The sequence below is a fragment of the Streptopelia decaocto genome, assembly GCF_964273445.1.
Source record: "Streptopelia decaocto genome assembly, chromosome: 4".
NCBI lineage: Eukaryota > Metazoa > Chordata > Aves > Columbiformes > Columbidae > Streptopelia > Streptopelia decaocto.
Genome location: NC_138658.1, coordinates 23,491,207 through 23,517,601, shown reverse-complemented (window position 1 = coordinate 23,517,601; position 26,395 = coordinate 23,491,207). Strand labels below are relative to the sequence as shown.

General features: G+C 40.2%; 1 protein-coding gene across 6 annotated transcripts in view; it reads left to right on the top strand.

Annotated features, from left to right (window-relative positions):
• WDFY3 (WD repeat and FYVE domain containing 3) overlaps positions 1-26,395 on the top strand; it is a 170,269-nt gene that overhangs the window by 47,624 nt on the left and 96,250 nt on the right. For all 6 annotated transcript variants that reach the window (XM_082050896.1, XM_082050897.1, XM_082050895.1 and 3 more), the window contains 6 exons: positions 4,454-4,664; positions 10,599-10,722; positions 19,568-19,677; positions 20,733-20,894; positions 22,709-22,901; positions 25,687-25,873. In XM_082050896.1, coding sequence (XP_081907022.1) covers positions 4,485-4,664; positions 10,599-10,722; positions 19,568-19,677; positions 20,733-20,894; positions 22,709-22,901; positions 25,687-25,873 — 956 coding nt within the window. In that variant the 5' untranslated portion in view covers positions 4,454-4,484. The remainder of the gene's footprint in view (positions 1-4,453; positions 4,665-10,598; positions 10,723-19,567; positions 19,678-20,732; positions 20,895-22,708; positions 22,902-25,686; positions 25,874-26,395) is intronic.

Genomic DNA, 26,395 nt, shown 5'->3' with positions numbered 1-26,395 from the left:
TGAATAATCCTTCTCACTTGCCTAAGATTTGGGCTTAACACTGGAGCTCCAAGAGCCCGCAGCTCTCTTCCTTTTATTTCCACTGATAGTTTCTGCTATGGCAATAAGACAAAATATCACTGGTTTTGGACTGGGAAAAAAAAAAATCACAGAAATTCTTTCAGATTTCATGTACAAAGTATTTTGGATGATGTTGCATGGAGCCCATCCCAGTCTATTTTCTAATAGGACAGAAACACAGCAGGACTCAACTCTGGAATAATTCCATGAGTAGTATCTACTCTGCTTAAAATTAATATACTGCGTACATTCGACTTGATCTGCAGTGGAACTGAGGGTGGACTTTGCATGATTCTGAGGACTGAGAATGAGTGGAAAACATTGCCAGAAAAAGCTAATCAAGAGGGCAGGTAACATGATTGAAGAAAAGCACGATATATTGCAAAGATCTTCACGTGGACATGTCAGTGTTCTTAGCCCCATCTTCACTTTGTCCAGTGCCACGTGGACTCCATACCTGTGAAAAACATCAAGGAAGTTAATGCATCACAGTAAGGGATATTCCTGAAGCAGTGTCTTCTAGGAAGATTTTTCTGAGCATTGCAGGAACATCTCTGGGACAGAAGTCTGAAAATTTGTGGTGGTGCAGTGTTTGGCTTTTTTTTTTTCCCTTTTTTTTTTTCTTTTGGTGTTCATACTGAACCAAGTATACATATGGAATATATAAATTTTGTAGTGTCTTTTAGTTACTTCAAAAAAAAAAAAATTGGGTATTATTTACGTGATGTTACATCCATTCCTCCGTCCTCTCTGCCCCATCTCTTACGTTGAGGTTGAATATGTGGTTGTACTGGAGAACAGGCAGGAGATACCATGACCATGTTGAGAAAGTGAGGACTGCTTTAATTGTTCTCTGCATTTGTCTTCCGTCTGGGTTAAAACTTCCCCAGAGGAGGTTAATGGATCACATTTTGGAGAAGCCATCCCAGTAGGCTCCCAGTACACTGGGAAAATAGTGCGTAGCATTTATTTGGACTTCTCCAACTAGAAGAAAATGGTCAGATCTAGAACTACAACTGTGTGGCTGACGCACTGCAAATTCCTGCTGTAGGAGTGCGCTTAAGCTGAATAAAGCAATGGGATTTAATAAAAACATTGGCTACACTAGCAAAAGTCTGCAGCAGCGATGGACACCTGGACAACATGCATTTTGGGCGTTGGATTTAGAGTTCTCAGCATTTTATGAATCATAAAAAGAAATTTAAAATATGGTCTTTAAAAGATATTGTGAAAAAGAAAATAGAAATTTTTTTCTGCTGCTGCTTAGACATTGAAGTTTTGGCTCTTTGAGCTCAAATGTGGTATTCTGCTTTGTGTTTCTGTTAGTTTACATGTTATTACAGTGAGAGTAGGGTTCCCAAGCAGAAGAGTTTGGGAAAAGATGTGGGTTTATGGAAGAAATGCCTCCAGAAACTGTGCTGTTTCATTTTTAACTGCACAAAACATGCAGATTTCAAGTCTGTTACTTGTGTTATTTTTTAGAGATAATACACTCAAGGATGACATCCAGTTTTGTTTCCTTTTTATTTTTTTTCAAATGTGAAAAGCCAGTGCAGATTTTCAGCATTGGCTGAGTTGCTGACTTGTACGTTAGCTTAGCTTTTTTATTTTTTTTGACTTCTTGTTTCATAAATTGATTTTTTGTGTTGTACCAAAACATCAGCATCAGTTCCTAATTTTTCTTGCATGTTAGTTAAATGCTGTTTTATGAACACATTCCAGCAGGATATTTCATCTTGGATTAACGAGAGAATATGTTTCTTATGTTGATGCTTCTTACTGCTGGGTAATTATCTTCAGTTTTAAAAGTGTAGTCCTTGTTTGTAGCTTGTGGTATTTTCCTGGCCTTAGCAACCAACTACTGTGTTTCCTCACAACTTAATTTCTGGGTTTAAGTTCTTCAGCAATGGGTATTTCCCCTCCATTATTCTGATCATAGCGCCTTCGGAACCATCACTTCTTCCGTCAATGATTGACCCTTCATGATAACCTCTGTTTTCGATAATTTAAATAGATTAGTTTCTTAAAGTTTCTTGCTGTGAAACATTTTCTACCCTTGAGTAATTTTTATAGCTGTTACTGACCTTTGGTTTTTCAACTGCCCTTAAGCAATGAGAGGTAGGTAGGTATTCCAATTCCATGGTGTGTTTCATTGTTGGTCTCCTTAACTTCATATGTGGAGCTTAGATTCTTTCCTTGTTTCTCCCTTAGTCCTTCCCTTACTTGAATGTAGTTATGACAGTAGTATCTTTTGCGAGTGTCCAGTTGGGTATGTGTGTCAAAGGATTTTTCTGCTCCGACCCTCTCAACTCTTGTGCAAGGCCCTGCTTGATAGACATAAATACTTTCGCCTTCAGAAGATTTGGTCCATGTTGTTGTGGAGACTAGCACAGGGCTAAATACAGACTCTGTGTCATATCTGTGAGATGTTTTAAAACGTGTAGGCACTAGTGACACAGTAAAGCAGAACCTGATCAAGATCAAGCAGAACTTCAGAGCCCTGGGGGCATGAGTGAAGGGAACAAGGGCCCAATTAATACTCTATCACGGCAGTCAGAGGTGGGCACATCATGCAGATCAACACCTGGCTTTGTGGCTGGTGTCATCAACTGGGCCATAGTTTCTGTGATCAAGGGATGTTCTTCAATAAATACAGATTATTGAGGAGAGATGGGATCTACCTACCATGAAGAGGAAAGAGAATCTTGGCTGGCAGATTGGCTGATTTAGTGGATCATTCTTTAAACTAATGAGCTTGGGGGATGGGGTCCAAATCACACTTGCAGGCCCTGATTTTGCTAGGGGACTTCAACTGCCCTGCCATCACCTGGAAAAGATGATCTTCAGAGGTGTCACTTCCAACCCAAACAATTCTGTGATTCTAAAACAAGTTTCTGGTGCTTCAGGAGGGAGTAGACAGAGGTGTGTTCTTTGCAGACCTATCAGCTGAGTTGTGAGTTGAATGGTAGCTCCATTGGATAGCCTTGTCTTGGAGATATTCAAAAGCCATCTGGATGTGGTCCTCGGCAACCAGCTCTTGGTGTCCCTGCTTAAGCAGTAGGGTTGGACCGGATGACCTCCAGAGCTCCCTTCCACCTTTAACCACTCTGTGATTCTGTCTATTTGCCATAAGGAAGTCAGGAAAAAATTTAAGTGTGCCTCTGTATGATAAAGCAAATCAATCTCTCAATAAGTTTGAAGGTCTTGTTCAATTAGATTTTAAAGTATATAACTGGTACTGATTTTTATTCTAGAATTATTTTGGGAATATGTAGGTAACACTTCTGTAAATGCTGTAGAAGATGCATCAAAGAATTGTGAAAGTTGGGCGGGGAATAACCTAATGAAATTTAACAAGGGCAAGTGTAGAGTCCTGCATCTGGGCAGGAACAACCCCAGGTTCCAGTATAGGTTGGGAGATTACATATTAGAGAGCAGTGTAGGGGAAAGGGACCTGGGGGTCCTGGTGGACAACAGGATGACCATGAGCCAGCACTGTGCCCTTGTGGCCAGGAAGGCCAATGACATCCTGGGGTGTATTAGAAGGGGGGTGGTTAGTAGATCGAGAGAGGTCCTCCTTCCCCTCTACTCCGCCCTGGTGAGACCACATCTGGAATATTGTGTCCAGTTCTGGGCCCCTCAGTTCAAAAAGGACAGGGAACTGCTGGAGAGGGTCCAGCGTAGGGCAACAAAGATGATTAAGGGAGTGGAGCACCTCCCTTATGAAGAAAGGCTGAGGGAGCTGGGTCTCTTTAGTTTGGAGAAGAGGAGACTAAGGGGGGACCTTATTAATGTTTATAAATATATAAAGGGTGAGTGCCATGGGGATGGAGCCAGGCTCTTCTCAGTGGCAAACAATGATAGGACAAGGGGTAATGGGATCGAGCTGGAACACAAGAGGTTCCACTTAAATTTGAGAAGAAACTTCTTCTCAGTGAGGGTGACAGACACTGGAACAGGCTGCCCAGGGAAGTTGTGGAGTCTCCTTCTCTGGAGACATTCAAAACCCACCTGGACATGTTCCTGTGCGACCTCACCTAGGCGTTCCTGCTCCAGCAGGGGGATTGGACTAGATGATCTTTTGAGGTCCCTTCCAATCCCAAACATACTGTGATACTGTGATACTGTGAAGTCATCTAATAAAAAGTATCAAAGTGTTTTGCAGTGTTTGAAGCCTGGTCAGATGCGCTTTGTGCTGAAGAGTATTGTATGTTTTCCTGTTTCAGGTTGTTGGCTGTAAATCCTCCAGGCACGTACTAATCAATGCCTGGCATGTAAAATTAGCTAATGCTCTTAACTGCAGTGTGGTGCTGTGAGAGTGCTATGTATTTTAAGGCTTTGATGGAATAATGCCTGAATCTGTTGTACTAAGTATGTTTTCCTTTCTGAACAGGATACGAGGGAGCTTCCAGAAGTCAGTCAAGATGAATATGGTGAAGAGGATCATGGGCCGGCCACGGCAGGAGGAGTGTAGCCCCCAGGATAATGCGCTGGGCTTGATGCATCTACGTCGCCTCTTCACAGAGCTCTGTCATCCTCCAAGGCACATGACCCAGAAAGAACAAGAAGAAAAACTTTACATGATGTTGCCGGTTTTTAACAGGGTAAGCTAGAGGATCTGCAAGAGGGGTTTTCTTCATTTGAATTGATTGCTCATGTTTTGTATTCCCACAACCTTTGGTTCTAGCACAACAGAAGCTTTTCTTCCGTTGGCGTCCTTTCAGTTTTCCCCTTTTCCTTGCACAGTGCTGTGTTAGTGGATAAACCCATCCCTGGAGATTTCCTTCTGTGACTGCTTTTTCTGAAGTGTGATGCACAGTTGCATGTTGATTGTCACAGAGATTTTTCTGCAGAGCTCGCCGTTATTACAGTCATGTGATTTCCAACCTAAATTTAATTGTACCAAGTTTAAACCTATTTGTTTGTGCAACAGCACTGTCCCTGTTGAGTCTAAATAACTGTTCTTCCATCTTGGCATTTACTGTACTGATATATGTTAAGAGATAATAACCACCTCTGTCAGGCTTGGTTTTGCTAGGCTACACGAGCTGAACAATTTCAATCTCCTCTCTGTATTTCCTGTGTCCTTGTAGCCCTCTTCCTATGTAATGAGCGTGAGTCCTTCTTCTCGGACAAGGGGGACTGTGAACAAGCAATCTGTAGGGAAGCTGTAATAGCTGGTTGTACAGTGCCCTTTGTATTTCACTACTCCCTTGTGCTCAGGCACTGAGTTTTTTGTTTGCAAGCAGGACTGTGACTACTGTCACTGGAACTAATGGGAGCTAGATCCTCCTTGACTCCTTATACCACTCAGTTACTCTGCCACTTCATTGTGAATAACAACTTTGAGAGTAGTTTTAGGGTCTGGAAAGAGCAGCAGTTACAGATCTAGCTTTCTTATTTTTTTTCCTGCTGTGACCTGAACTCTTGCTCTTGAAGCTCTTCTTGGGTGATGGATTTGTGCTTCTATATGCTATGGTGGAGAAATTGAATCATCTAGAAGTTTGATAGGAAAATCAACTCAGCTTTCTCTTTTTTTAGGTTGATGTTTTGTTGAAAGTATGGCTTATGATGCTCTTAGAGATTGAACTGCTTACATGCTGCGTAGAAAAATTAATCCTAGTTAAGACATAGTATTAATAGGATTTTCATTGTACTAGACAGCATGCTTTAGTGGTTAAATCCCCTAAATGTCAATGCATTGCCTTAGGTCTTATTCCTAGTTCTACTGGTAACCTGTTGTGTGAGTCTAGGAGAAGTAAGCTCAGTTCATCTGCTTCCTCTTTAATTTATCTGCTTGGATTGTATGCCCTTTAGTTATAGACTTTCTTAATTGGTTTTTACAAATTAGCACAATGGAATCTTAATCTTGGCTTGAGCTCGTGGAGGTTATTTTGATGCAGTTATGCTTGGAAAACTCCCTCTGGTGGTTGCAGGTGGCTGATGTTTCCGAAAAAGGGAACATACCCACTACGGCTGTTTCAGCACTCAGTTGTAATCTGCAGGTGGAGAAGAAATTCTTTCCTGGCCCCTGTGGTAGCTACTTACAGTGGTGTTTTATCTACGGAAATCACAATTGGGGATGTAACTGGGTTTAAGAAAATTCAGTGCAGCTATGCACATCCTATTTCTGTACCAGCAGTCTTTCCATAGACTTTGATTAGACCTGAGAAATGAAGAAGAACAGTTAAGTTTTAATTGCTTTGTTTCTCCCTTTCCTTCTTCCTTCCATTCTTTCTTACTACATTTTTATTCTCCGTCCTTTACACCACCCTCATTTTCAGTCCCTCCACTTGACCCTGTTGAAGCCTAGCTGTAGTTGCCTTATGTCTTTGCACCATTGGTTCTCTTACACTGATTCAGCTCGTGTGTTGAAGCACTCTGAAATAATGAATCAGTAACTGCAAGTTTTTTTACTCCATCAAAATCAGCTCTTGCCTAGCTAGTCTCAGATACTATTGAGATTTATTGAAAAGATGCGTGGTTTCTGCCATTTCCATTTGTACAAATACATCTTGGCTACTCCTGTCTCCCATTTTTCCCTTTATCTGCCTTGTTCAGTTGTTTCCTTCCTCAGATTTGCCATGTCTCTTTTCTTCACAGAATACATGTACTTTTCTGGATGAGCTCTTTTCCTTCACTAAATTCTAGAGACTCTTTTGTTCCCTTCTTGCCTCAGGTGAACTTAATGCTGAAGACATGCATTTTTCTCTCCTTGCCAAATATTTTTCTTTTGGCTTCTACCTGTGGTTGTCTCTCTTCCTCTTTGCTCATTTCCTCATTTGGTTTCAGCATCTCCATCATCAAACTCAGGCTGGTTTTAATCTATGACCTTCTTGGACTCATCCTTCTTGCCACAAATACAAACTGTTGCCAGGTGTTGTCACTTTGGTTTCCAAACTCTGTAAAATCTGAATCATAGGCTGGCATTTATCAGTTATCAACAAACTGTTAGTGTAGCACAAACAAAACTGATTTCTCTTGGTTGGTCAGGTCTCATCTGTCCCTATAACTGGGGATTTTTTTTTTTTTCCTTCCCTTTCATGTAAACATGTTCTTGTTGTCCTGCATTCAGGAGGCTGAGAAGTTGCAATGTCATTATTTATTTCTGCTTCCAGTTTATCTTTTTATAGGTTCCTCATTAATGCCACCTTCTTCTCTTTAGGCTTATGTATAGAGTCTGCTGTGGCTTCCTTGGCTTATCTAATCTCATCTTCTGGAGACTCAGCTGTCTGTGTTACAGCTTCTTTTGGAACAATTCTACTGGCTTAGTAACTCTGAGTCAGAGTAAGACAAACTCTAAACTGAAGCTGATTGGAATTAAAAAAATGAAACAGGAAGAATGTTTTCTTTTCTCAAGCATCCTATATGAGATTTTCAGTGGGAGAGATGGTATATCTTGGTTCACTCTCAATTCTGAGATGGCTTTCCTCTGAGACCTGCTTTTGCTGACAGCAAACACTAAAACACTACTAGAAGATCCTTTTAGAAATTTTCTCATTTCTCAAATATAGTCCTTAGCTGCAAGTGTTTTAAGCTGTCAGTTAATAACTTATTTTGAATTCAGACTTTGAATCCCTTAGCTACTTTGCACAGTGATCTATGTTCTGTTGAACAAGTTTATGTGAGATTGCTTTAAGCGAAGTCCATGATGGTGTACGGTAGAAGCGTTATCTGTTACAAGATTGGGATATTTGTGTTAGGAGGAGAAAATCCCACATAAATTGTGGAGCTCATATGAAATGTTTCAGACTACACCTTGATGTGCAGTTCAAAATGTCTCTTGCACAGAGTAGTGTGCTGTTGGAAGTAGGAACTGCTGTTATTTGGCTGGAAGTAATGAGTGTATGTGTCTGAGTGTGTTGTGGTTTGTTTTGTTTTTCCCTGTCTTTAGAGGTATCTGAAGTTTTGTGTGAAATACAGTTCGATTTTTTTTTCCTGATATTTTGAGGATTATTAATCAGTACATCCAGAGGAACTAAAGCATTCTTAAGTTCCATTTATAGATATAGCATGTCTCAAACATGCTGTAGTTTAAACCATCTTGCTAGTTCTGGTAGCAAATGGGTTTACAGACCATTTCTGTTTCCTCGTTGTTCTGGGAGGCTTATGAAATGATGAATCATATAGTAGTGAATAGCTAAATCGGTGCATAATTCACAAAAGCCTGACCCTCTGGAGGAGCACTCAAAAGGCACCTTTCAGAGTTTGGTGTGTGTGCAGAAGCAGCATGGCTGGGTCCTGCCTTGTGCTGCTGTGTATGAAAAAAGTGGATAAAATAATGAAGAAGCTGTTTTTAAACAACTGGTTTCCAAGTAAGTAGTTTTAAATTTTCTTAAAAGAGCCATTAGTTTCCATATTACAAAGGTGATTTACTGGTAAAATGTTTCACATCCTGTTGCTGGTTTTTACCACCATCTTTAGTTAAAAGGCTATACCAATATCCAATGCAGATGCTTGTTTTACATAGTGCACGGTTGGTTATGGGGCAACTAATTCAAAAACAGCTCACCCCAGTTAGCTTTCTACTGTAACTTTGAGCTCCCTATATTTCCTGGGATCTGCTGACAATTCTAGGCAGCTTAGGACCAGTACCAGGACTGTTAGTTTTTCTTTTTCCTTGGTCTGAGTAAAAGAGCTTTAAACAGTTAATGACGGCAAGATGCTCTGCCAGTGCACATTCTAGTCTGGATAGTCTTGCTTGGGTTATACCAGTGAACACAGATGTCTTGATGGCCTCTTCCCTTCTTATAGCTTTGTGGGGCTGACGCAGACAACTGCAAAAGGAGGCCTTGTGAAAGGTTTGGGGAAATTTGGATTGTCCATATTGGAAATGTTGCATACTCCATAATCCAAACAAGGGGTCTTTTTCTTGATCTGCATAAAACAATCATCTGCCTGTAGTGTCTGGGCTCCTGTTGCTTTCTTCATTGATAATGATGCTTGAAATTTCTTGTATGAGAAATGTTTAAGTTTTTGGTGAATAATATTTTTATTGTGAGGAAAGAGACTGTTCAATTTCAATGTTGTATTTCTGGCTCAGTTTCATTTTACCTTTGCAATGCAAGTAGGCAGGAAAAACATTTTTAGTTTTTCTGTAATGTACCAAAGCGAGAGATACTAAGGGAAGGGGTGTAGAAGTGAAACTTAGACAAAGGTTATTCTGTCTTTGGCATTTTAAGTTTTCGTCAGTGATTTTGGTGTTCCAAGGTAAGTTGGTACTGCAATTATCTTGCATCCCTGTTGGCTGGAAATATTGTGGATTTCACTGGAGGTCCTTACACTAAAGAGTGACCTCAGTCAGGCATGTCAGCAGCTCAGCTGCAAGAGTCAAACTGGGTCACCCAGGGAACGGAGATGAGATCGAAGCTGCTGCTGAGTCCAAATCAGTTGCACTGCTGTAGATCACATTCTCTTTCTGAGAGGCAAATATATCATGTTGAACTAAAGTTTTATTAGAAAAATACTGTAATCTGTGAAGTTTCCTGGCTCATTGGTGACACTCCTGCAGGTTATGTAAATAGGCACGAGGGAGAAAAACGTAAATGGGCAGAGAATATTGAGACCGTTCAGGTGTTGAGCAGGCTATTTGTTTTTTTCAGCACTGACACAAGTGATGATGTCAGAATTTGGTTTGCATGCTTTGTTAGATAATTAGTATCTAGTATCATGGTTTTACTGGGGCTTTTTCAGTGGAAGGATTATATTAGATGTGTGGATGGAGACTCCTGTTAGTGTGTAGTCTTGCATGGAAAGTGAATTAATTACCTCAACAACTAGCTAATCCATTTTGCAATAATGTTGTGTGCAGTACCACAGAGTTAACACATTTCTCCTTTTTAAATGTGATTCAGTAAATGATTTAATACTCAAAAAAATGCTTAATAATGAAGAATAACTTACTAGAATTAAGTGACGGTTTATTTTAAAATTCCCGGTAACCACTGCTGTTATGTTCAGGAGGATCTCAAGAAAGGAGAGTAAGGCCTTGGGATGCCAGCAACACGGGAGGCTTCCTGGTATCGTCAGTTTATTGAGGAAAGACTTAACTGGGTAATTCTACTTCCTGTTCCTGTCCAGGAAATATTGCGCATGTCGTTCTGTACATACAGTTCATTCCAGTGGGATGTTTTGGTCCAGGAGATAGTGAAGGAGTTGCTCTTCTCCAACAGGACTTCTGTTTTTAATTTGCTCTTGTAACTAGTCTTTCCCCCATTATGTCTAATCAGTCTTTTAGGGCTCTATGGGTTTTTCACCTTGCAAGGAAACTTGTGATTCCTTTTTTAAGCTTCATTCATCAGATCTTTCCTCCCTGTATGATAATTCCAGCTATGAATATATATTAGAACATGCACTGGGAAAACCAGTACAGGAATTGATACTGCAGCAGGAAAACAAAAGCTTGTAATTTCTGTACTAATACCCTTTCTTCGCAAAGGGAGGTGGTATTTCATAGCAGTCGTTGTAAGTGGAATGACCTTTTCATGCATCTGTTGTTTGTTTGTTTGTTTGTTTGTTTGTTTGTTTTCCTGTTTTAGGTGTTTGGAAATGCTCCTCCGAGTACAATGACAGAAAAATTTTCTGACCTCCTGCAGTTTACTACTCAAGTGTCACGGTTGATGGTGACCGAGATTCGACGGAGAGCATCAAATAAGTCCACAGGTATTGCACGGGTCACAAGTTTGGGCTTTGAGATGTGCATTATGAATTTCAGATCAGTCAGAACACTATAAGCTGCCATCCACAGCAACTGTGCAGGCTCAGAGATTGAAATATTCACAGTGAAAATGCATTGTCTTCTGTTTCTTCGGGCTGAAAGAGGAGGAGGCAGCTAGAGTTTTCCTTCCTGGGTTGTTGTGACAGCTGAGTTCCACAAACATGACAACACATCATAGAGAGAGGAATGAGCTAAGTTGCATCACCTGCTACTAGAAGATGACCAAGAACATGCATGTGGACAGCTGCTGTAGCTTGCCCGAGGTGCCTTGTTTGTTGGTGTGTGTTGTCCCTTGGCTATGTTAACGTTACAAAAACATGCATTTTAAATTAGGTGTTGGCCTAGAAGCTAAAAAGATGTGAAAGTACAGCAAGTCCCACATTAGAAGCAACATTGACAGCCCTAGGAAAATGTTAGTGGCTCCCTCTTTTTCTCTGTTTATTAAATGTCAGGGTGAGATCTGGTTCCGTTGAATCCTGAATGTGTCAGAACCTGACCACTTATTGGGAGCTGCATAACTGAGGACAAGGCACCAAGAAGGCATGTTTTGTTAGCCTTCCTCTTCGGCTTCCTCTTCTGAAGGAGCAGTATCAAGCTTTTGTTTCCTAGATAATTTTAAGATCTGTGCAGGCTTCTCAGTTTGGATTAGGTGGTAAATAAGGAAACAGCGAGCTGGAAAAGGCTGTGCAAATTATTACGCATGAAGTCAGGAGTCACAAACTGTGCCAATTAAAATTTCTTTCCATTTTAAGTAGAGTGACTAACAGTGAAACATTCCAGATGGCTAAACAGATAGCATAGACTATCGTAGACAAAACCTGTTCTGCATATGTAAACAGGAGCAAAATGTCTTTTCTTGGGTATTTAGGGAAAATGATTGTCCAACAGCCATGCTGCCAGAATGGTGGTGTTCATTTGACCTGTTTTTCTGGGGAACATCTGTTACGCCTGGTATTCAATTGGATTCAACTAAGAATGGCCATTTTTGTGCGTTTATTACTGAAGCCATATTTCTGTTTGTTGCTTCAAGATAATGTGGTCGTCATGCTTGAAAGTTGGAGGTAGATTTTGTTGTTGGATTTGGGAGATTTTCTTTTTTCCTACCCTACTCAGTAACTTAACCACAGTGACTTAACATGCAATTTGGTACTCTTATAAGCTTTAATATAATGACTTTTCTTTTTTTAAATTGAAAGCATCAATTTTTTCTCTGTTATCAAGATTGCTGTTACTTTGGTCATTAAGCCTTTTTTAGACCTCACATAAGACGACCTGACAGGTCCATGCACTGTATTTCCACTGTGACCAAGAATTGCAGTTTGCTCTCCAGAAATGACCAATTAATGAGCTGTTAAAACTTAACAGTTTTGCAGACAGTGTTGAATGCTGTGACATTGGAAATGAAAACAGAAATTCTTGGCTTTTTAGAATGCACTGTATTTATAATGTGTTTTATGGATTGTGAAGGCTGTTGTAGGTATTTCTTGTTGTTGTGTTGTTTTGTTTTGTTTTTAGTTTTTGTTGTCATTTTTGGTGGTTTTTCGTTTATTTGGTTTTTTTTAGAACTTGCATTATTTTGTGTACCAAACAAAAAGATACAGCTTATCTTAATAGCTATTAACAGGTGTTTGTATCTCCTAGCATGTTTTTAAAACTGAAAAACTTCAGTAACAACTATGTGCAGGAGATGTCTCTGGTAATACCCAAGTGCAAATTCTTGATAGTGTGAGGTGCTTAATTTAAGTCAACAAAATTGCTGACCTTGTTTTAGAGACAAGCTTTCCATACAAACATTACCAAAAGTCAACTTTAGATAGTTAAAGAAATGGAAGAAATTTTGTAAGAACTCTTGTCTATAAAACGATAAATGCATTGACTGTAATTTACGTTTGGGAACGTGGTATTATTAGATCTTATGTGTTGGTGTGTTGTTCCCCTTCTACTCTCCCACCTCATAATGGAGCAGGGGGCAATTTTTTCATCAGGCCTTTGAATATTTATGCCAATAGCTGCGTGAGTGATGCCTGCCATGGTGAACGTGCTTCAGTTATTCTTGGCAGACTGTAGTAGTTTTGTCAGAAGAGCATTTCATGATTCAGTAGTAATGTGCCAGCACCCTATCTTAAATAGTCTCTGAACCCTGCCATTGTACTTACGTGTTCAACTACATTTTCAACTGTCTTGTTTCTCTAGTATGTAACCGTGGAGTATGAAAAACGAAGCAGTTAAAATTGAGTTAAATTACCTTGTACGTTTAAGTCTTTGCCGTACAACAGTGACAATTTGCAGGTGACAGCAATGGCCCTATCTATGAGGATTAGCACGTGTTTTCCCTTGCCCTGGTATATCTAGTCTGCTTTAGAAGATGGTGGGCTCAGGATTGAGATAGCTCTATACACTTGAGATTTGTAGTTGCCAAATTTTCCTCCATAAGTCCAGTTTCATGTCCGAATTGATCAAAAGGTTGTGGTAGTAATATACTAAAATAAATGGTCAGATATCTGTTTCTAGCATAGTCGTGAAATGAACCTTTCTATTGGGAGCAAGTGTATCTGGCTCAGGGCTGAAAAACTTCTTTAAAAAGGGACAGGGATTGCTGGAATCTTGTTAGAATAAATGTAGTTGCTAATGGCTATTTTGGATACTGATGCTGGGGGGGGGAAGCATCATCTGTTTTGCAAAAGACATGCTCTGAATGCAGATGGTTCCTCTGTGGTTTTGCAAATGCTTAACAACATCTCCTAGAATGTTTGGCACATCATAATTTGGACCCAATGCAAAGATAAGCACACGGCAGGGACAGTTAGTTCAGGCAATCCCTCTTGTACGGACAGCAGGACTGCTGTGCTATTTTGGGGTATATAGCTGGGTCAGTGCTTGGTGGAGTGGTCCCCAAAGTCCCCCGTGTGGAGGTGGCTGATGTGCAGGTAGTCATGAGAACACTGTCTGTGCCACAGGTGATGTGAGCTGAATAGTCCGGGACCTTTTGGGTTATTATTTCAGTGGTTACCTGTACCTTGTACATAAGAAAACACAACTATTGAGTAGTTTCACATTGGAAACTTAAAAGTAAGTACATAAAGCTGTCCTGCCTGGATCAAACACACACAGCTGAGCGGCAGGTTCCTGGCTGTGGTCACTAACAGACAGAAAGCAAGAAACAGGGCAAGAACAGTATACACCTTTCTCTTTCACTCTCACCAGCTGCTCACATTTCAGCAGTTGAGGCTGTGCAGACCTGTAATTTGGTACCTTGTGGTAGTTATTCCGTGTTTACTAAAATAATTTTTTAACTCAGTCCTACGTTGTCTGCATCTCAAGCACATCAGATGTATAGATGTGGGGTGCTTAGGGACATGGTGTAGTGGCAGTGTGAGGTTAACAGTTGTACTTGATGATCTTGAGGGTCTTTTCCAACCAAAATGATTCTATGATTCTAAGTGACATACTGACAGCTCCTGTTGTTTAATGCATTAGGATGTATAAACACTTGGTTGTCATAGGGAGGTTCATAGTGATTTCCTTCAAGATGCACAATCCCACAACCTGTGGAAAGTCCTTTCCTGGTCAGAATATGAATAAGTGGTTATGCAGGCAATCTGTGAAATCTGTGCAGAAGGGTGGAAAATTGAAGAAAGAGAAAGCAAAATGGTTCGTCACAGGGCTGGAACATTTTAGCTGCCTTTCAAGGTGAATTTCAAAAGGTTTTTAAAATTATTTTGTAAGTGTGCTTATCTGTGTACATCACTGTTATATGCACCTTTTAAGTTCAATTTAGTTGTCTTGCTTGGTTGATTTCAGTCAGTGTTTCATTCTGTATTTGCAACATTCTCTATGTATTTGTCTCAGTATTTACTATTTCATGCTGAACTTAATTATTGTTACTGTACCTTTAGACTGTTAAACTAATACCTCCTACCTCCAGATTAAAAAAAACACAATTCCCATTTATGCCCTGTCAATGTTGTGGGGTCCCCCTGCCTTTCTTTTTCTCCTAAATTTCATTGATTTGCTCAAACTGTTTCACCAGCGAAAATGCGTTCGGCCTCTTCAGGCATTTCTCTAACAGACCTGCTGAAAGACTACAATTAGCTCAGCTTCAGACCACTTCAGGAGACCAAATTGATAAACTTTCATCATCATAATATTTAATTGTTGCAGAAAACCGCATCAGTGGTTTGTATTTGGCCTCTGACAATAATGTCTGCCTTTATTTTGTTCTTTTCAGCATTGCATTGATCTGCCAACTCTGCTTTTATTGTTCATTTTTATTGCAGTTAGCCACTATTACATTATCAGAAGTAACTTTGTTTGTCTTAGATATGTGAGAGTTAAAGCGTTATTTGTTCAAGTGCATCTTGCATTTTGGATAAGTTACTGGTGGTAGTTTAAGGAAGCTTCTTATCTTCTACAAATAAGTAGGTTTTTTGGGCTCCTCCCATAGTGAAGTCTGAAGTTTTCATGATAGTGTTTCTTGTAGTGTCTGCTTCTTTTTTAAGAATTGGAGATATTTCTCATTAAAGTAAGTGAACTTAGGGGCTGCTTTTAGACTTTTTGTATGTTAGTTAACTTCTATTGAGAAGAGAGTATGTTGGAAATGGTCTTGCATGTGGTGACTACATGTCTTTTATTTTTCATTATATATATATATATATATATTTTTTTTTTTTCCCTGTCCCGTGGGTGACTTTCGTCTACAAGGTGATTCTGTTCTAAATTCACTGAGATTGCTCTGAAAGGGGAGCAGTGTCCTGTCAGCTGCTCATCAGGAGTCAGTTCTGCTCAACAACTACTGTATCTTGTTACTTTTGGTTAACCTTCCATTTGTTTTTTTTATGTTCTTTACTGGTTCTTATACAAGGCAAGTGTAGTGCAATATAGCACCTTTCCAAGAAACCCTAGAAAGCCCATTCTGTTATCAGCTGGGTTAGGGAGACCTAATGCTGGTGCAGTTGTTTATCTTTGTCTGAGCAGTTCCCTGTTTCTGCACACTGCAAAGGCATCGGCTGGTTTGTGTCTGCGGCTCGTGATGACAGCACCATGCCAGTCCTGGTGATTGAAGGAAGACTTTTTGCCTTCCCATTTTTGTTTGGGTTGATATTTCTCTATTACCATCTGGGCAACTGGAGAGATTCGTATTTTCTAACTCGAGGTGTCCGACTGTGTTTCCAGGCTTTCCCCGTGAGCAGTAGTAGAGACTTGTTGCAGGCTCCATCAGAGGAGGGATCCCTGACTTCAAGTTGCTCCCTTTGGTTTATGCACAGATATTTTTTTTACTAATATTTCCTAAGAATAAGCTAGATTAAAGTCTGATGACACTATTATATGCTGTTGATGGTACTAGAACATCTAGCTAAAAAGCTTTGCATACTAAATTTATCCTTACTGCTGTTGCTAGAGGCAATAATGTTGCTTGTAATGCCAGGCTGCTTTTTGCTAGAAATCTGAATGGGTCTTATCCTTTTGCTTTCCATCTGCTGCTTTTCTGAAGTCCAGGACACAAAGCACTCGTGTTATCTCTTACACATGAAACAACTTCGGGTGTTTTATTCTGCCAATTCTCCGTAGTGTACATACTGAATCCATGTATTAGCCATGTAATTGTGGTCATACATATGCATATATGCTTGCACAGTTGTCAAGATTTGTGCACATCTATATTATATTATTTTATAGATGTGCACATCTATATTATTATTATATATTTTATATATTTTCTCTTTGTTCCTTTACCAGTTTTACTAGCTGTAAAATCCCAATCCTAGATTTAGTGGTTTGTTCTGCAGATGTTGAAGGGCTAAGGGCATCTGGGTGGGGCATATAGAGGATGTTACATGAAAAAGATTTCTTCAGCACTTCAAAACCAGGGAAAAAGTAGAAGAAATAAATTAAGACTAGTGCTGATGGTAGAAATTAATCTTAAATGATAGTGCTATCAAATTTGCTCGGAGCAGATGACAAGAGAACTTCTTCCTGCACTTAAAATGCTGTCTGTGTTTTAGGTAGTGCTTAATTAAGACTGACAGTTTTGAAACTGCTATTTATAGTGTTCAACTGCTATGCCATTTAGGATGCCAAAAGCATGACAACTTTTTCAGAAGCATGTACTTAACCCCTGAGTCTCACTTTCAAAAATGACTCAGAGAGACCCTGTTCCACTGGCAGCTTTTGGAGACTATGCCTGAAGGAGGCTGCACACCCCCAGTTCTGTACCAGTCGTACCTGCTTACAGACACTGATTGCCCATCTCTGTCTGCAGTTGGAAAAGGTACAGGTCTGCTGAATCACACCTAACCTGGGCTGGTGGGCATTGTAGAAGCAGCACCTGCTTTAGATGTGCTCAACACTCAGAATTAAGGAAAGTGGCTTCTGCCATGAATTCTGGCATTTTGCATATACTTTTAGTGTAGGAACTGAGGCTGTGGTGCATTCTAAGTTGGCCTGATCACACACCCAACTGTCTGGCCAGTGTTTTGCACTGATGGTTTTGGAAAACAAAATGCCTACCCGGTACTTGAGGTCAGCATGTTGGGAAGTTACTGCATGTCTGCATTTCTCTGTGTGTGTGTCTGTGTGTGTTAAAAATTGCTTTACCTTTCACCTTGGAGTGTCAAGCTTTGTTTTATCTCAGTCACTCTCATGTAGGGATTTCATAGGTGTCTTTCTTTAAATTCAGCACCAGAACTGTAAAAGCCAGTGGTTTGTACAAAAACCTATTACACAGATAAGGCTGCAAAACAAAAACATGGAGAAATAGCCACTACACAAATGAACCAAATCAGGATTTTTACCTAAAATCTGTATTTATTTATTTTTTCCTAGGATTATGCCTCTAAAAATGTTTCTGGGCTTTAGGTGAAAATATATCCTCTTTGTCCTAGGAAGGAATGAAACTGACCCCAGCATGGGTGACATGAAACCCCTCTGAGTGAGACATCAGATAGACTTTCTTCTGTGTGAGAGAAAACCACAGAATAATTCAGGTTGAAAGAGACCTCAGGAGGTCTCATGTCTGGACCACCTGTGGGGTGGGACCAGATTCCACAGGGCTTGATCCTGTTGTGTGTTGAAAGCCTCCAAGGCCAGAGACAGCACCACCTCTCTGGGCTCCATACCCGTGCCTCTTTGTCACTGGGTTGGGGAGAAATATCATTTTATATACCGTTTGAATCTCTCTTGATTTCAGCCTGTTTTTTCTCGCTCTTCAGCCTTGCAGTGCTCTGAGGAGCTCAGCTCTGACTTCTTGATAGCTCCCCACACTGGGGCTGCTGTTTGGTGCCCCATGGTTGTCACCTCTCCTGGCTGAGCAAAGCCCTGGTTCCTCAGCCTCTCCTCACAGGGTGTGTGCTCCAGCCCCCAAACATCTGGAGGTCCCTCCACTGAACTCCATGGTGATTATTGTCTTCTGTGTATTGGGCTGGGACCAAAACTGGGCGCAGCATTCCAGGTGTGATCTAATGAGCACTGTGCGGAGGGGGATAATCTACCATCTGTTCTCCTGCTGATAACGTGTTTCTTCACACCTTGGTTTTTGATCTGTTGATTCACTGGTACATGTAGTGGCTGATGGCTTGGGCTCTGTATGGTCGTAGTCTCCCCTGAGTAAAGTTAATGCTAGGAATGTAAAGCAAACAACTGTAGACATCTTCCATGAGCTGCTTTCTAGGCTGAATAGTCCAGCTCAGTTTATGCTCTGGTGCTCCAGAAAGTTATCTTTTTGATGTAGTCAGTGCTAGAAGTTTGATAAGTACTTTGCCATAGAAAATGTGTTTACCTTAGAACAGACTCCTTCACAGGTATATGTTGGGGAATCTTGACAGCAGATGAAGCACGCAGACAATGATTAAAATTGGAGTTTTCTTCAGTTGCTGATTGATTCTTCTCTTAGTAGTTCCTTTGTGATTCCTTTTTTTAGCAATATTATGCACCTTCCTTTTCTGTCCTAGTTGACACCAAAATCATTGAAGGTGATTGATATGCAGTTATTAATGAGAAAATGGTTTGAGATTTCCCTAAAGGAAATTGGACAATCATCATGGCTGGTGTTATAGATTTCTTAACGTGTGTGTTCAGACAGCAGTAAGATGGGATTGCATTTTCTGTTCATTTATTTATTGAGGCTGATAATTCGTTTACTAGGCTGAATATTTGTCTTTGGCTCTGACTGATACAGAATAGCATCTGATTCCAGAAGTAGTCCCTGGATCATAAGGATTAGCCTTACGTTGTTAGCATTTTAATTTTCCAAAAAATGGAAGATGAGGATGTAGTAATTGCTGGTCTTAGTCTTATTTGACTTTTTGGTCCTGTTTTATATTCCTCTTGTCTTTCTGCACCTCCCTCCAGTATTTTCCTGTTATTCTCCATACTGTTGTTTCAGTGCAGTGCTCTTTTTTCAGAAATTGAATATCAGCTTTTCCCACTGAGGCCACTAAGTGATGGTGAATTCGTATTTCCAAAAAAGAATATATTGTGTTTGATAAAGCTGAAATACTTAGACAAAAGTTGTTGCATGTTACCGAAATCTGTCTGCTGGTGTAAAAGATGATACATGGCCTAAAATCATACTTTTTGTAGCCTTGCTAGTGTCAAAACCAAGTGTGTGTGGAAGATTGGAATGTTTGTCTGGGGAGTGCAGGCCTAAGCCTAGTCCTTCTTTCAAGTAGTGCTGCAGAGGTGAATTCATGCTCAGCGCTCAGGGCTGTTGAGGAGATGTGTTCTCTTCTGCAGACTATCGGATTGAATTCTTATTGTTGTTGTTGTTGTTGTTTTTTAACTGCCCCCCTACAGAGGCTGCAAGTCGTGCCATAGTCCAGTTTCTGGAGGTCAATCAAAGTGAAGAAGCAAGCAGAGGTTGGATGCTGCTCACCACAATCAATTTACTAGCTTCATCAGGACAGGTTAGTCTTAAACAGCAAAGCTAACAATAAATTGCAGGGTGGTAGAGACAAAAGCAATAAAATAATGAACTGCATGAACAAGCATTAAAAGATCTTGTAACTATATCCTGTTCTCTGTGCTGAGATCCTTTTTCTCTTATACTGCCACAGAACAACTGCTTTAGCTCCCCGTGGTTTCAGTTGCCTAAAAATCATTGGTTTGGAACTTTTAATTTATAATGTTCTTTTGAATTATGCATGCAGCTTTTATTGTTTCCCAAAGGCTTCTCTTGCACGCTGCTGGTTTGTGTCCCGTAAGGTGCATGTCACATACAGCAGCTCAGTCACTTGGCCTTTGAACTTGGGCTCCCCACTCAAGGGCAGCAGCAGCAGTTGTGAAAAGCAAAGCCAGCAGCAGCAATGAGCGGGTGGTATCATGAGTCTTCTGCTGCCTCCACTTTTGATTCTGCCTCCGCATCAGAGAGTTGATCTCTGGCAGTGTAGTGGACAGCTGTGTGGTTTGTTCTTTCTGCTCCAATCTGCATTTGTAATGCAGCACATCATCTTATCTGTTTAGTACTGTCACCAGCCTCCACCCCAATTTGTCTTTTCTTCCCACTGATGCTTTCATGTTTTTTACTACCTTGCTCCTTAGGCCTGCTTATACCTTCTTGCCAAGTGGATGCATAAATTGAATAGTCCTCCCACTCCCATTTCTACTGCTACAAAGAACAGATTGTTAATGAGGGCTTGCCTGAAGGTCGTGTAATTAACTTGTGAGCTTCTGTTGGCAGAGGCTGTCAGTTTTTGTTTCTGTCCTGTGTGGTGACTTCTCTGAACTGTGGCTGTTAGATGCCATTGCCATGTAAATAAATTATGATCCTATTTTTAATGTTTAGGTAGGCATTCAAGGATAGATGGTGAATCTGTACTGCCCTGTGGACACCTCACCAAAGGTGTGAGAAAAAACAGCATTTGAGTCAACTGCATTACAGGAATGTGACTTTCTTGAATATAGTAACATGCTGAACTCTGTTTTTTTCCTGTTTTTTTTTTTTTTTTTTTTGTTTCTCCAGAAAACTGTGGACTGCATGACTACAATGTCAGTGCCTTCCACACTTGTTAAATGTCTATATCTGTTTTTTGACCTTCCACATGTGCCTGAGGTAGTTGGAGGAGCACAGAATGAACTACCTCTTGCAGAGCGCCGAGCGCTACTACAGAAAGTCTTTGTACAGGTAAGTGAGGTAAAATAGGTCACGGAATTTGCAAGAGGAATGGAAAAGTTCTGTGTGAGAAATGTCCAGAAACTTCTCACTTGAATCAGGTTTTCCACTTCCTTGATGTTCCACAAACTAATGGATTGAAGAGTTGAAGATAAATTCCCACTCCTCCTGTGATTTTTGTCCTTAGCAAAAATCTCCTCCACAAAAATGCATGCAGTTCTTCTGCTGAGCTGCTTAAAAGGAGCAACATGTTGAATATTATCCTGTTTTAATCTTACTGGTTCTAGTCTTTGGTACCTTTGGCCATTACTGATTGAAATAAACATAGTAAAATCCATTAGTATTGATGATAATCTATTAATTAATTGAACTTGTTATTTTTCCTTTAATTATGGAAATAGACCGTGAATATTGAAACAAACTGTTTACATATGGGAATGAAACATCTTAGCTTGTGGCTGCTGTTATAGTTGACCCCACATTTAATAGGGAGACCAGGAACTCTATCTAACCTGCTCCTGCTTTCTGAAGTTTCAATTAGAGATCTTGCAAAGGAATTCCTGTACATTCTCCTGATGAAACTTTTATAGGGAGCTCAGAGTTACTGTTAGAAAGGGGTTTGATGGTCATGCTACCAGTTTCCATGTACAAATTGGACACATCTCTTTGTAGGGTTATTGTAGCCATGTATGCAAAATCATAGAGGTGTATCAACAATCATGTCCTTCAGGGATTTGATCACAGTATTTAGATTTGGAAGTATAACATTTGAGAGGCATTTTGGTACCTGCACTACAAAAATAAAGCTGAGTGCCTTATTCCCACAACTGCTAGCCACAATGTGTGCCCAGTAACAGTCACTATTATGAGAACTGCTTGCTCTTATTTTTCTTTTTTTTTTTTTTTATGTCTTGGTACTCTAGGCTGTCTTCCAAAGCAGAAATCACAATGTGCTGTGAATTTCTTTCAGAAATTGCTTTGCTGTGTTTCAGTCAGCAGTTAATAAATGATCAATGTTGACACATGGAGCACCCCCCAAGATGCTACTACTTAGCTCTTTTCTGGCCCTCTTCAAAAGCTGTAAAGTGGTGCTCTCAGATGAGCTGGCTGGAGAGGGTCAAGTTCTGGAAAGCTCCCAGGCTGTGCTTTGCCTTAGCTTTCAAACCTCCTCCTCCACTTGCAGGTAGCCTTGCAAAGTCTTCCTGCAGTTTTGAGAGAGAACTGTACAAGGCACAAAATGGACATTGTATGTCCTCAAAACGTGCAGAAAAGGGAGTGCAACACAGTAACTTTGGCCATGTTTTGTCTTATCTAAGGTAACCTGGAAATTCAGACCCAGGTGCCAGTCACATCCAGGTAGGTCTGTAGTGTTGCTGTAGACTTTCCTGCCACACTGTTTGGCCCATTTTCATTTGGCCAACACGGTACAAATGCTGCCGACAACCCACTGGTAGCCGCCTTCCTGCATTAGGAAGGGATACAACAGTTTGCTTCGCAGAGTCTCTGCCCCACTGCAGCATTTAAACTTGTAAATGAGGTAATGGGCAGACTTTTCAAGAATTGAATAACCTGTATCCATGCAAGTATGTTGTGTCAGTTTAAGATATTTAAACTCTGTTGCTAATCTTTTGCTAGTAATTTTAACACTGAACTGGGACTTGAAATCACCAGGTGTTGAATAACCTTGTTTTCCATTCAGATTACATGGACAACATGCAAAGGGAAAACAGCACGTTGCCTGTTTTGTATATGCTTTACAAAGTCTAGACAAAAGTAGCAATGATCAGGATCATTAATGCTAGATGTTTAATGACTTATCATTTCAGATCCTAGTAAAATTGTGCAGTTTTGTGTCCCCGGCGGAAGAACTGGCTCAAAAGGATGATCTTCAGCTTCTCTTCAGTGCAATAACCTCATGGTGCCCTCCCTATAATCTGCCTTGGAGGAAGAGTGCAGGGGAAGTACTAATGACCATATCTCGTCATGGCCTTAGTGTCAATGTAGTGAAGTACATTCATGGTATGTGTCTTTATTAAATTTATTTTTTTCTGGTCTTCTTTCATAGTTTTCTTAGTTAAAGAAATTAGCATGAAAATAATAGATTAAGGAAAGCTTACATTTTGTTGGGGTTTTTAATTTTTTTTTTAGGGAGACATGGAGGTATTTACAAAGAGATAAAATTTCAGAGCACCTGTGTATTGAGAGAGGTGTTTGTAGCTGAGTCTGCCTCATCCATATATCAAGTCAACATTGGAGGACAGTTTCCTCTACCGTTTTGGTGTAGAGTTTGTGCAAATCGAAAGGAAAGGCTTTTGGCAACTTTAGTAACTGCCTGTATTGAAAAGTAGACACTGGGAAGTTGCGTAGCTTTGTCATTTGTGCTGCAAGCATTAATTATTAATGAGAGTTATTTGTTTTCTGTTCCGTGTTTGAATTAGTAGCAGCAGCCCCTCACCGAGGCATGAGGTGAGCTAGCAGTGCCCTGTTTACAGCTGCCGGTTTGGGTACCGCTTTAGCTGGCAATAAAAGTGTAGAGACATCTGAGGAAGCCACAGGAAGAGGAACCGGCTCCATGTGTTCTGCTGACGCAGTTTGAGCTATTAGAAGCCCGTGAAAGCTGCTGCCTTGTAGTAAACAGTGGTGCCTTACATAAACCAGGGAGAGCTAATTTGAGTGTTCTGTGAGAAGGTTCTTTTGCCCAGACTTATTGCTTGTGCGGGGAGAGGCTGGGTCAGAACGTTACAGCCACCACTGATTTGCAGTGTACTCTCCATTATCCAGGGTATTGGGGGATGCAACACCCTGATAACAGCAAAACCGGGGAAATGCTGGAGGGAGCACAGGGTACGGGCACAGAAACACTTGAGCACAAACCTGTAAGTGCTTGTTGATGGCACACTGGAACAGCCAGCTGACCTCCTCCTCTGTGGTCCAGCCCAGCTTCCCTGTAGGGTCCCCACCCCTAGGGTATTGTCCCCAGGGCCTGAGACAAATAACATCCTGACTGTTTCAGTCGTGGGAATTGTAGGGTACAGGGATAGCTGGTTACAGCTTTTGGTAGCTAATACAGGAGGTGCTTTATTTATTGTGTACCTTTACAAGGGACTGGCCATGGTGTGCTTAGCAAGGGCACCTGCCAAGCTGGTTTGTTACAAAGAATATCTAGAAGGAGGTGAGATGACAGTTACTATTGGAGAGGATGTTATTGGCCTGGAAGCAGCGTTGCATAGGAAATACCAGTTTTGTATTAATGTAAAACTGCGTGGGTGTTTAGGTATATGTAGCGCTTGAGATAGGAATTGGGTAAAATATGTTTCTAATATTATATTTAGGATTTTTAGACAGTAGGACCATCTAGAAACATTTGTAGTTTTTAAATTGGAACAACTGCTCAAGTGCACGAACGTTCTCATCACACAATTTAACAGTCTACACCTACTGGAAAAAAAGAAAACCACGATTTCCCCACACCCTGGAAAACGTGTAGTTGCAAGGCTCCACAAAATCGTTTTGGCAGTTTATGAAATACATCACCCTGATCCCACATACTTCACAGAAAATTTCTATCTGTTTTCTCTTGTGCTAACAGCATGCTTCTGATTCTCATCAGAAAGATGTGAACGTACAATATCCCTTGGAAGCACAGAGTAGTCATCAGTTAAGTATTTTCAGATAGGACTTCAAAGGTGATAGTCATTTTGACTGCAACTGTAACAGCCTTTTGGTGGGCTTCTGATGAGTGAGGAGGGTCTCTGTGTACATGTGAAAACATTATGAAACTCAACAAAGAAAACAACTGAGTTTTGACTGTTGTTTGGCATATTGCAGCTGCTACCATCACTGCTTCTCAATGGACTTGATCCACGGATGAGCGAGGTTGGCATATCAAAAGATATTCTAGGTTCTTCTAAATTTAAAGAAATGAAATAAAATCTTAAAAAGAAAACCAGTCAGCATTGCCTCTTGCTAAGTTGATAAAAAATGAAACTGACTTAAGATAAAACAACATCTGTCAAAGAGGCGTATTTCATATTCAAGAAAAAAGTTAAGGCTTTTTATCATATGCAAAGCAACATCCTTTCACTCTCATGCTTTGATTTGATCTTCTGGTAAATTTTGTTGTCAGCCTAGCTAGAAAGATTTGCACTTGTCTTGTGAATGCTGTGAAGTTAAAATGGCAGGAAATTGAAGGGAGTGTCTTTGAAACAGGAGTGCGAACTAAAATCTGACTGTAGATTTGGGAAAGCTGTTTGGAACTGACCACTGAACTGATGGATTGTGAAAGGTTATACAGAACAGGACAAACTGTCTCTCTTTGATCAGGGTTTATCAAGCAAGCAAATATGCTAGCCAAAGAAGTGCTAACCAGAGCAGGAATAAGAAGACATGGTGTCAAGGGTTATGTGTAGGGTTTTATCTGCAATCAGTGACAGCTGAAGTCAGTGCTTTGCATAACTTTGTGTTTCAAAAGAAAAAAAAAAAGATGGTTTAGAATAATTTACAGTTGCCATATTTGTCTTTTTATTCTGTTGAGTTTAGGTAAAACCCAGTGTTTGCAGTGTCTCCTCCTTAGGAGGGTGAAGATTATAAAAGGGAGGAAGGGGTTGGCAAAAAGAGGTTAGGGTTCAGATCCGAAGCCACGTGAGAATCCTGCTTGTCGCCAAGTGCTCTGTGGTATTAAATGTTATGTGATAAGAGGTAGTTAACTAAGTTACCTTATTGCCTCGTTTCTTGTACTAGTTATACTTCTTGCTGTAATTAATGTCAGTAAAATCCTAAATTTCTTAATTACAATTCTTTTCAGAAAAAGAATGTTTGTCCACGTGTGTTCAGAACATGCAGCAGTCTGATGACCTTTCTCCCCTAGAAATAGTTGAGATGTTTGCTGGACTTTCTTGTTTTCTCAAAGACTCCAGTGATGTATCACAAACGTTGTTGGATGATTTTAGGATATGGCAAGGATACAACTTCCTCTGTGACCTCCTCCTCAGGTATGCAGACATGCTTGACAGACAGAATGCAGACAGATCATTGTGAGCTTTTTCTCAAAAAAAAGATTTCTTAGTAAAGAATAGGTGAATAGGTTTTGAACAAATACATGATTATAGGTTGTTATAAAATGTGTTAGGACCAAAATATGAAGTTACATGTTTCTCTCCATTTATGAAACTACATTTTTAAATGTTTTCTTCATTGATACTAGCTTTATTACTGAATGTTTCTTTATGCGCTAAGAAAGCAGATGCTTAAATACAACTGGTACTAAAAATTTACAAAGAGTTCAGAAAATAAAATTTTGACTGCGGTTAGTGATTTTGGCTTGGTTGGGGTTTGTTTTGTATTTGTTTTAACATACTATTGTACTGAAGAATCATGTATGTAAATGTGGTACATGCTACTTAGTCTTGGAGAGATGGTTTTGTACGTAAGTTGTACCAGAGAGCTGGAGAGGACTCTTGTGTTACTAGGGTATCAGTCTATAGAAGTAATTTTTTAAATATTTATGTGTTTTT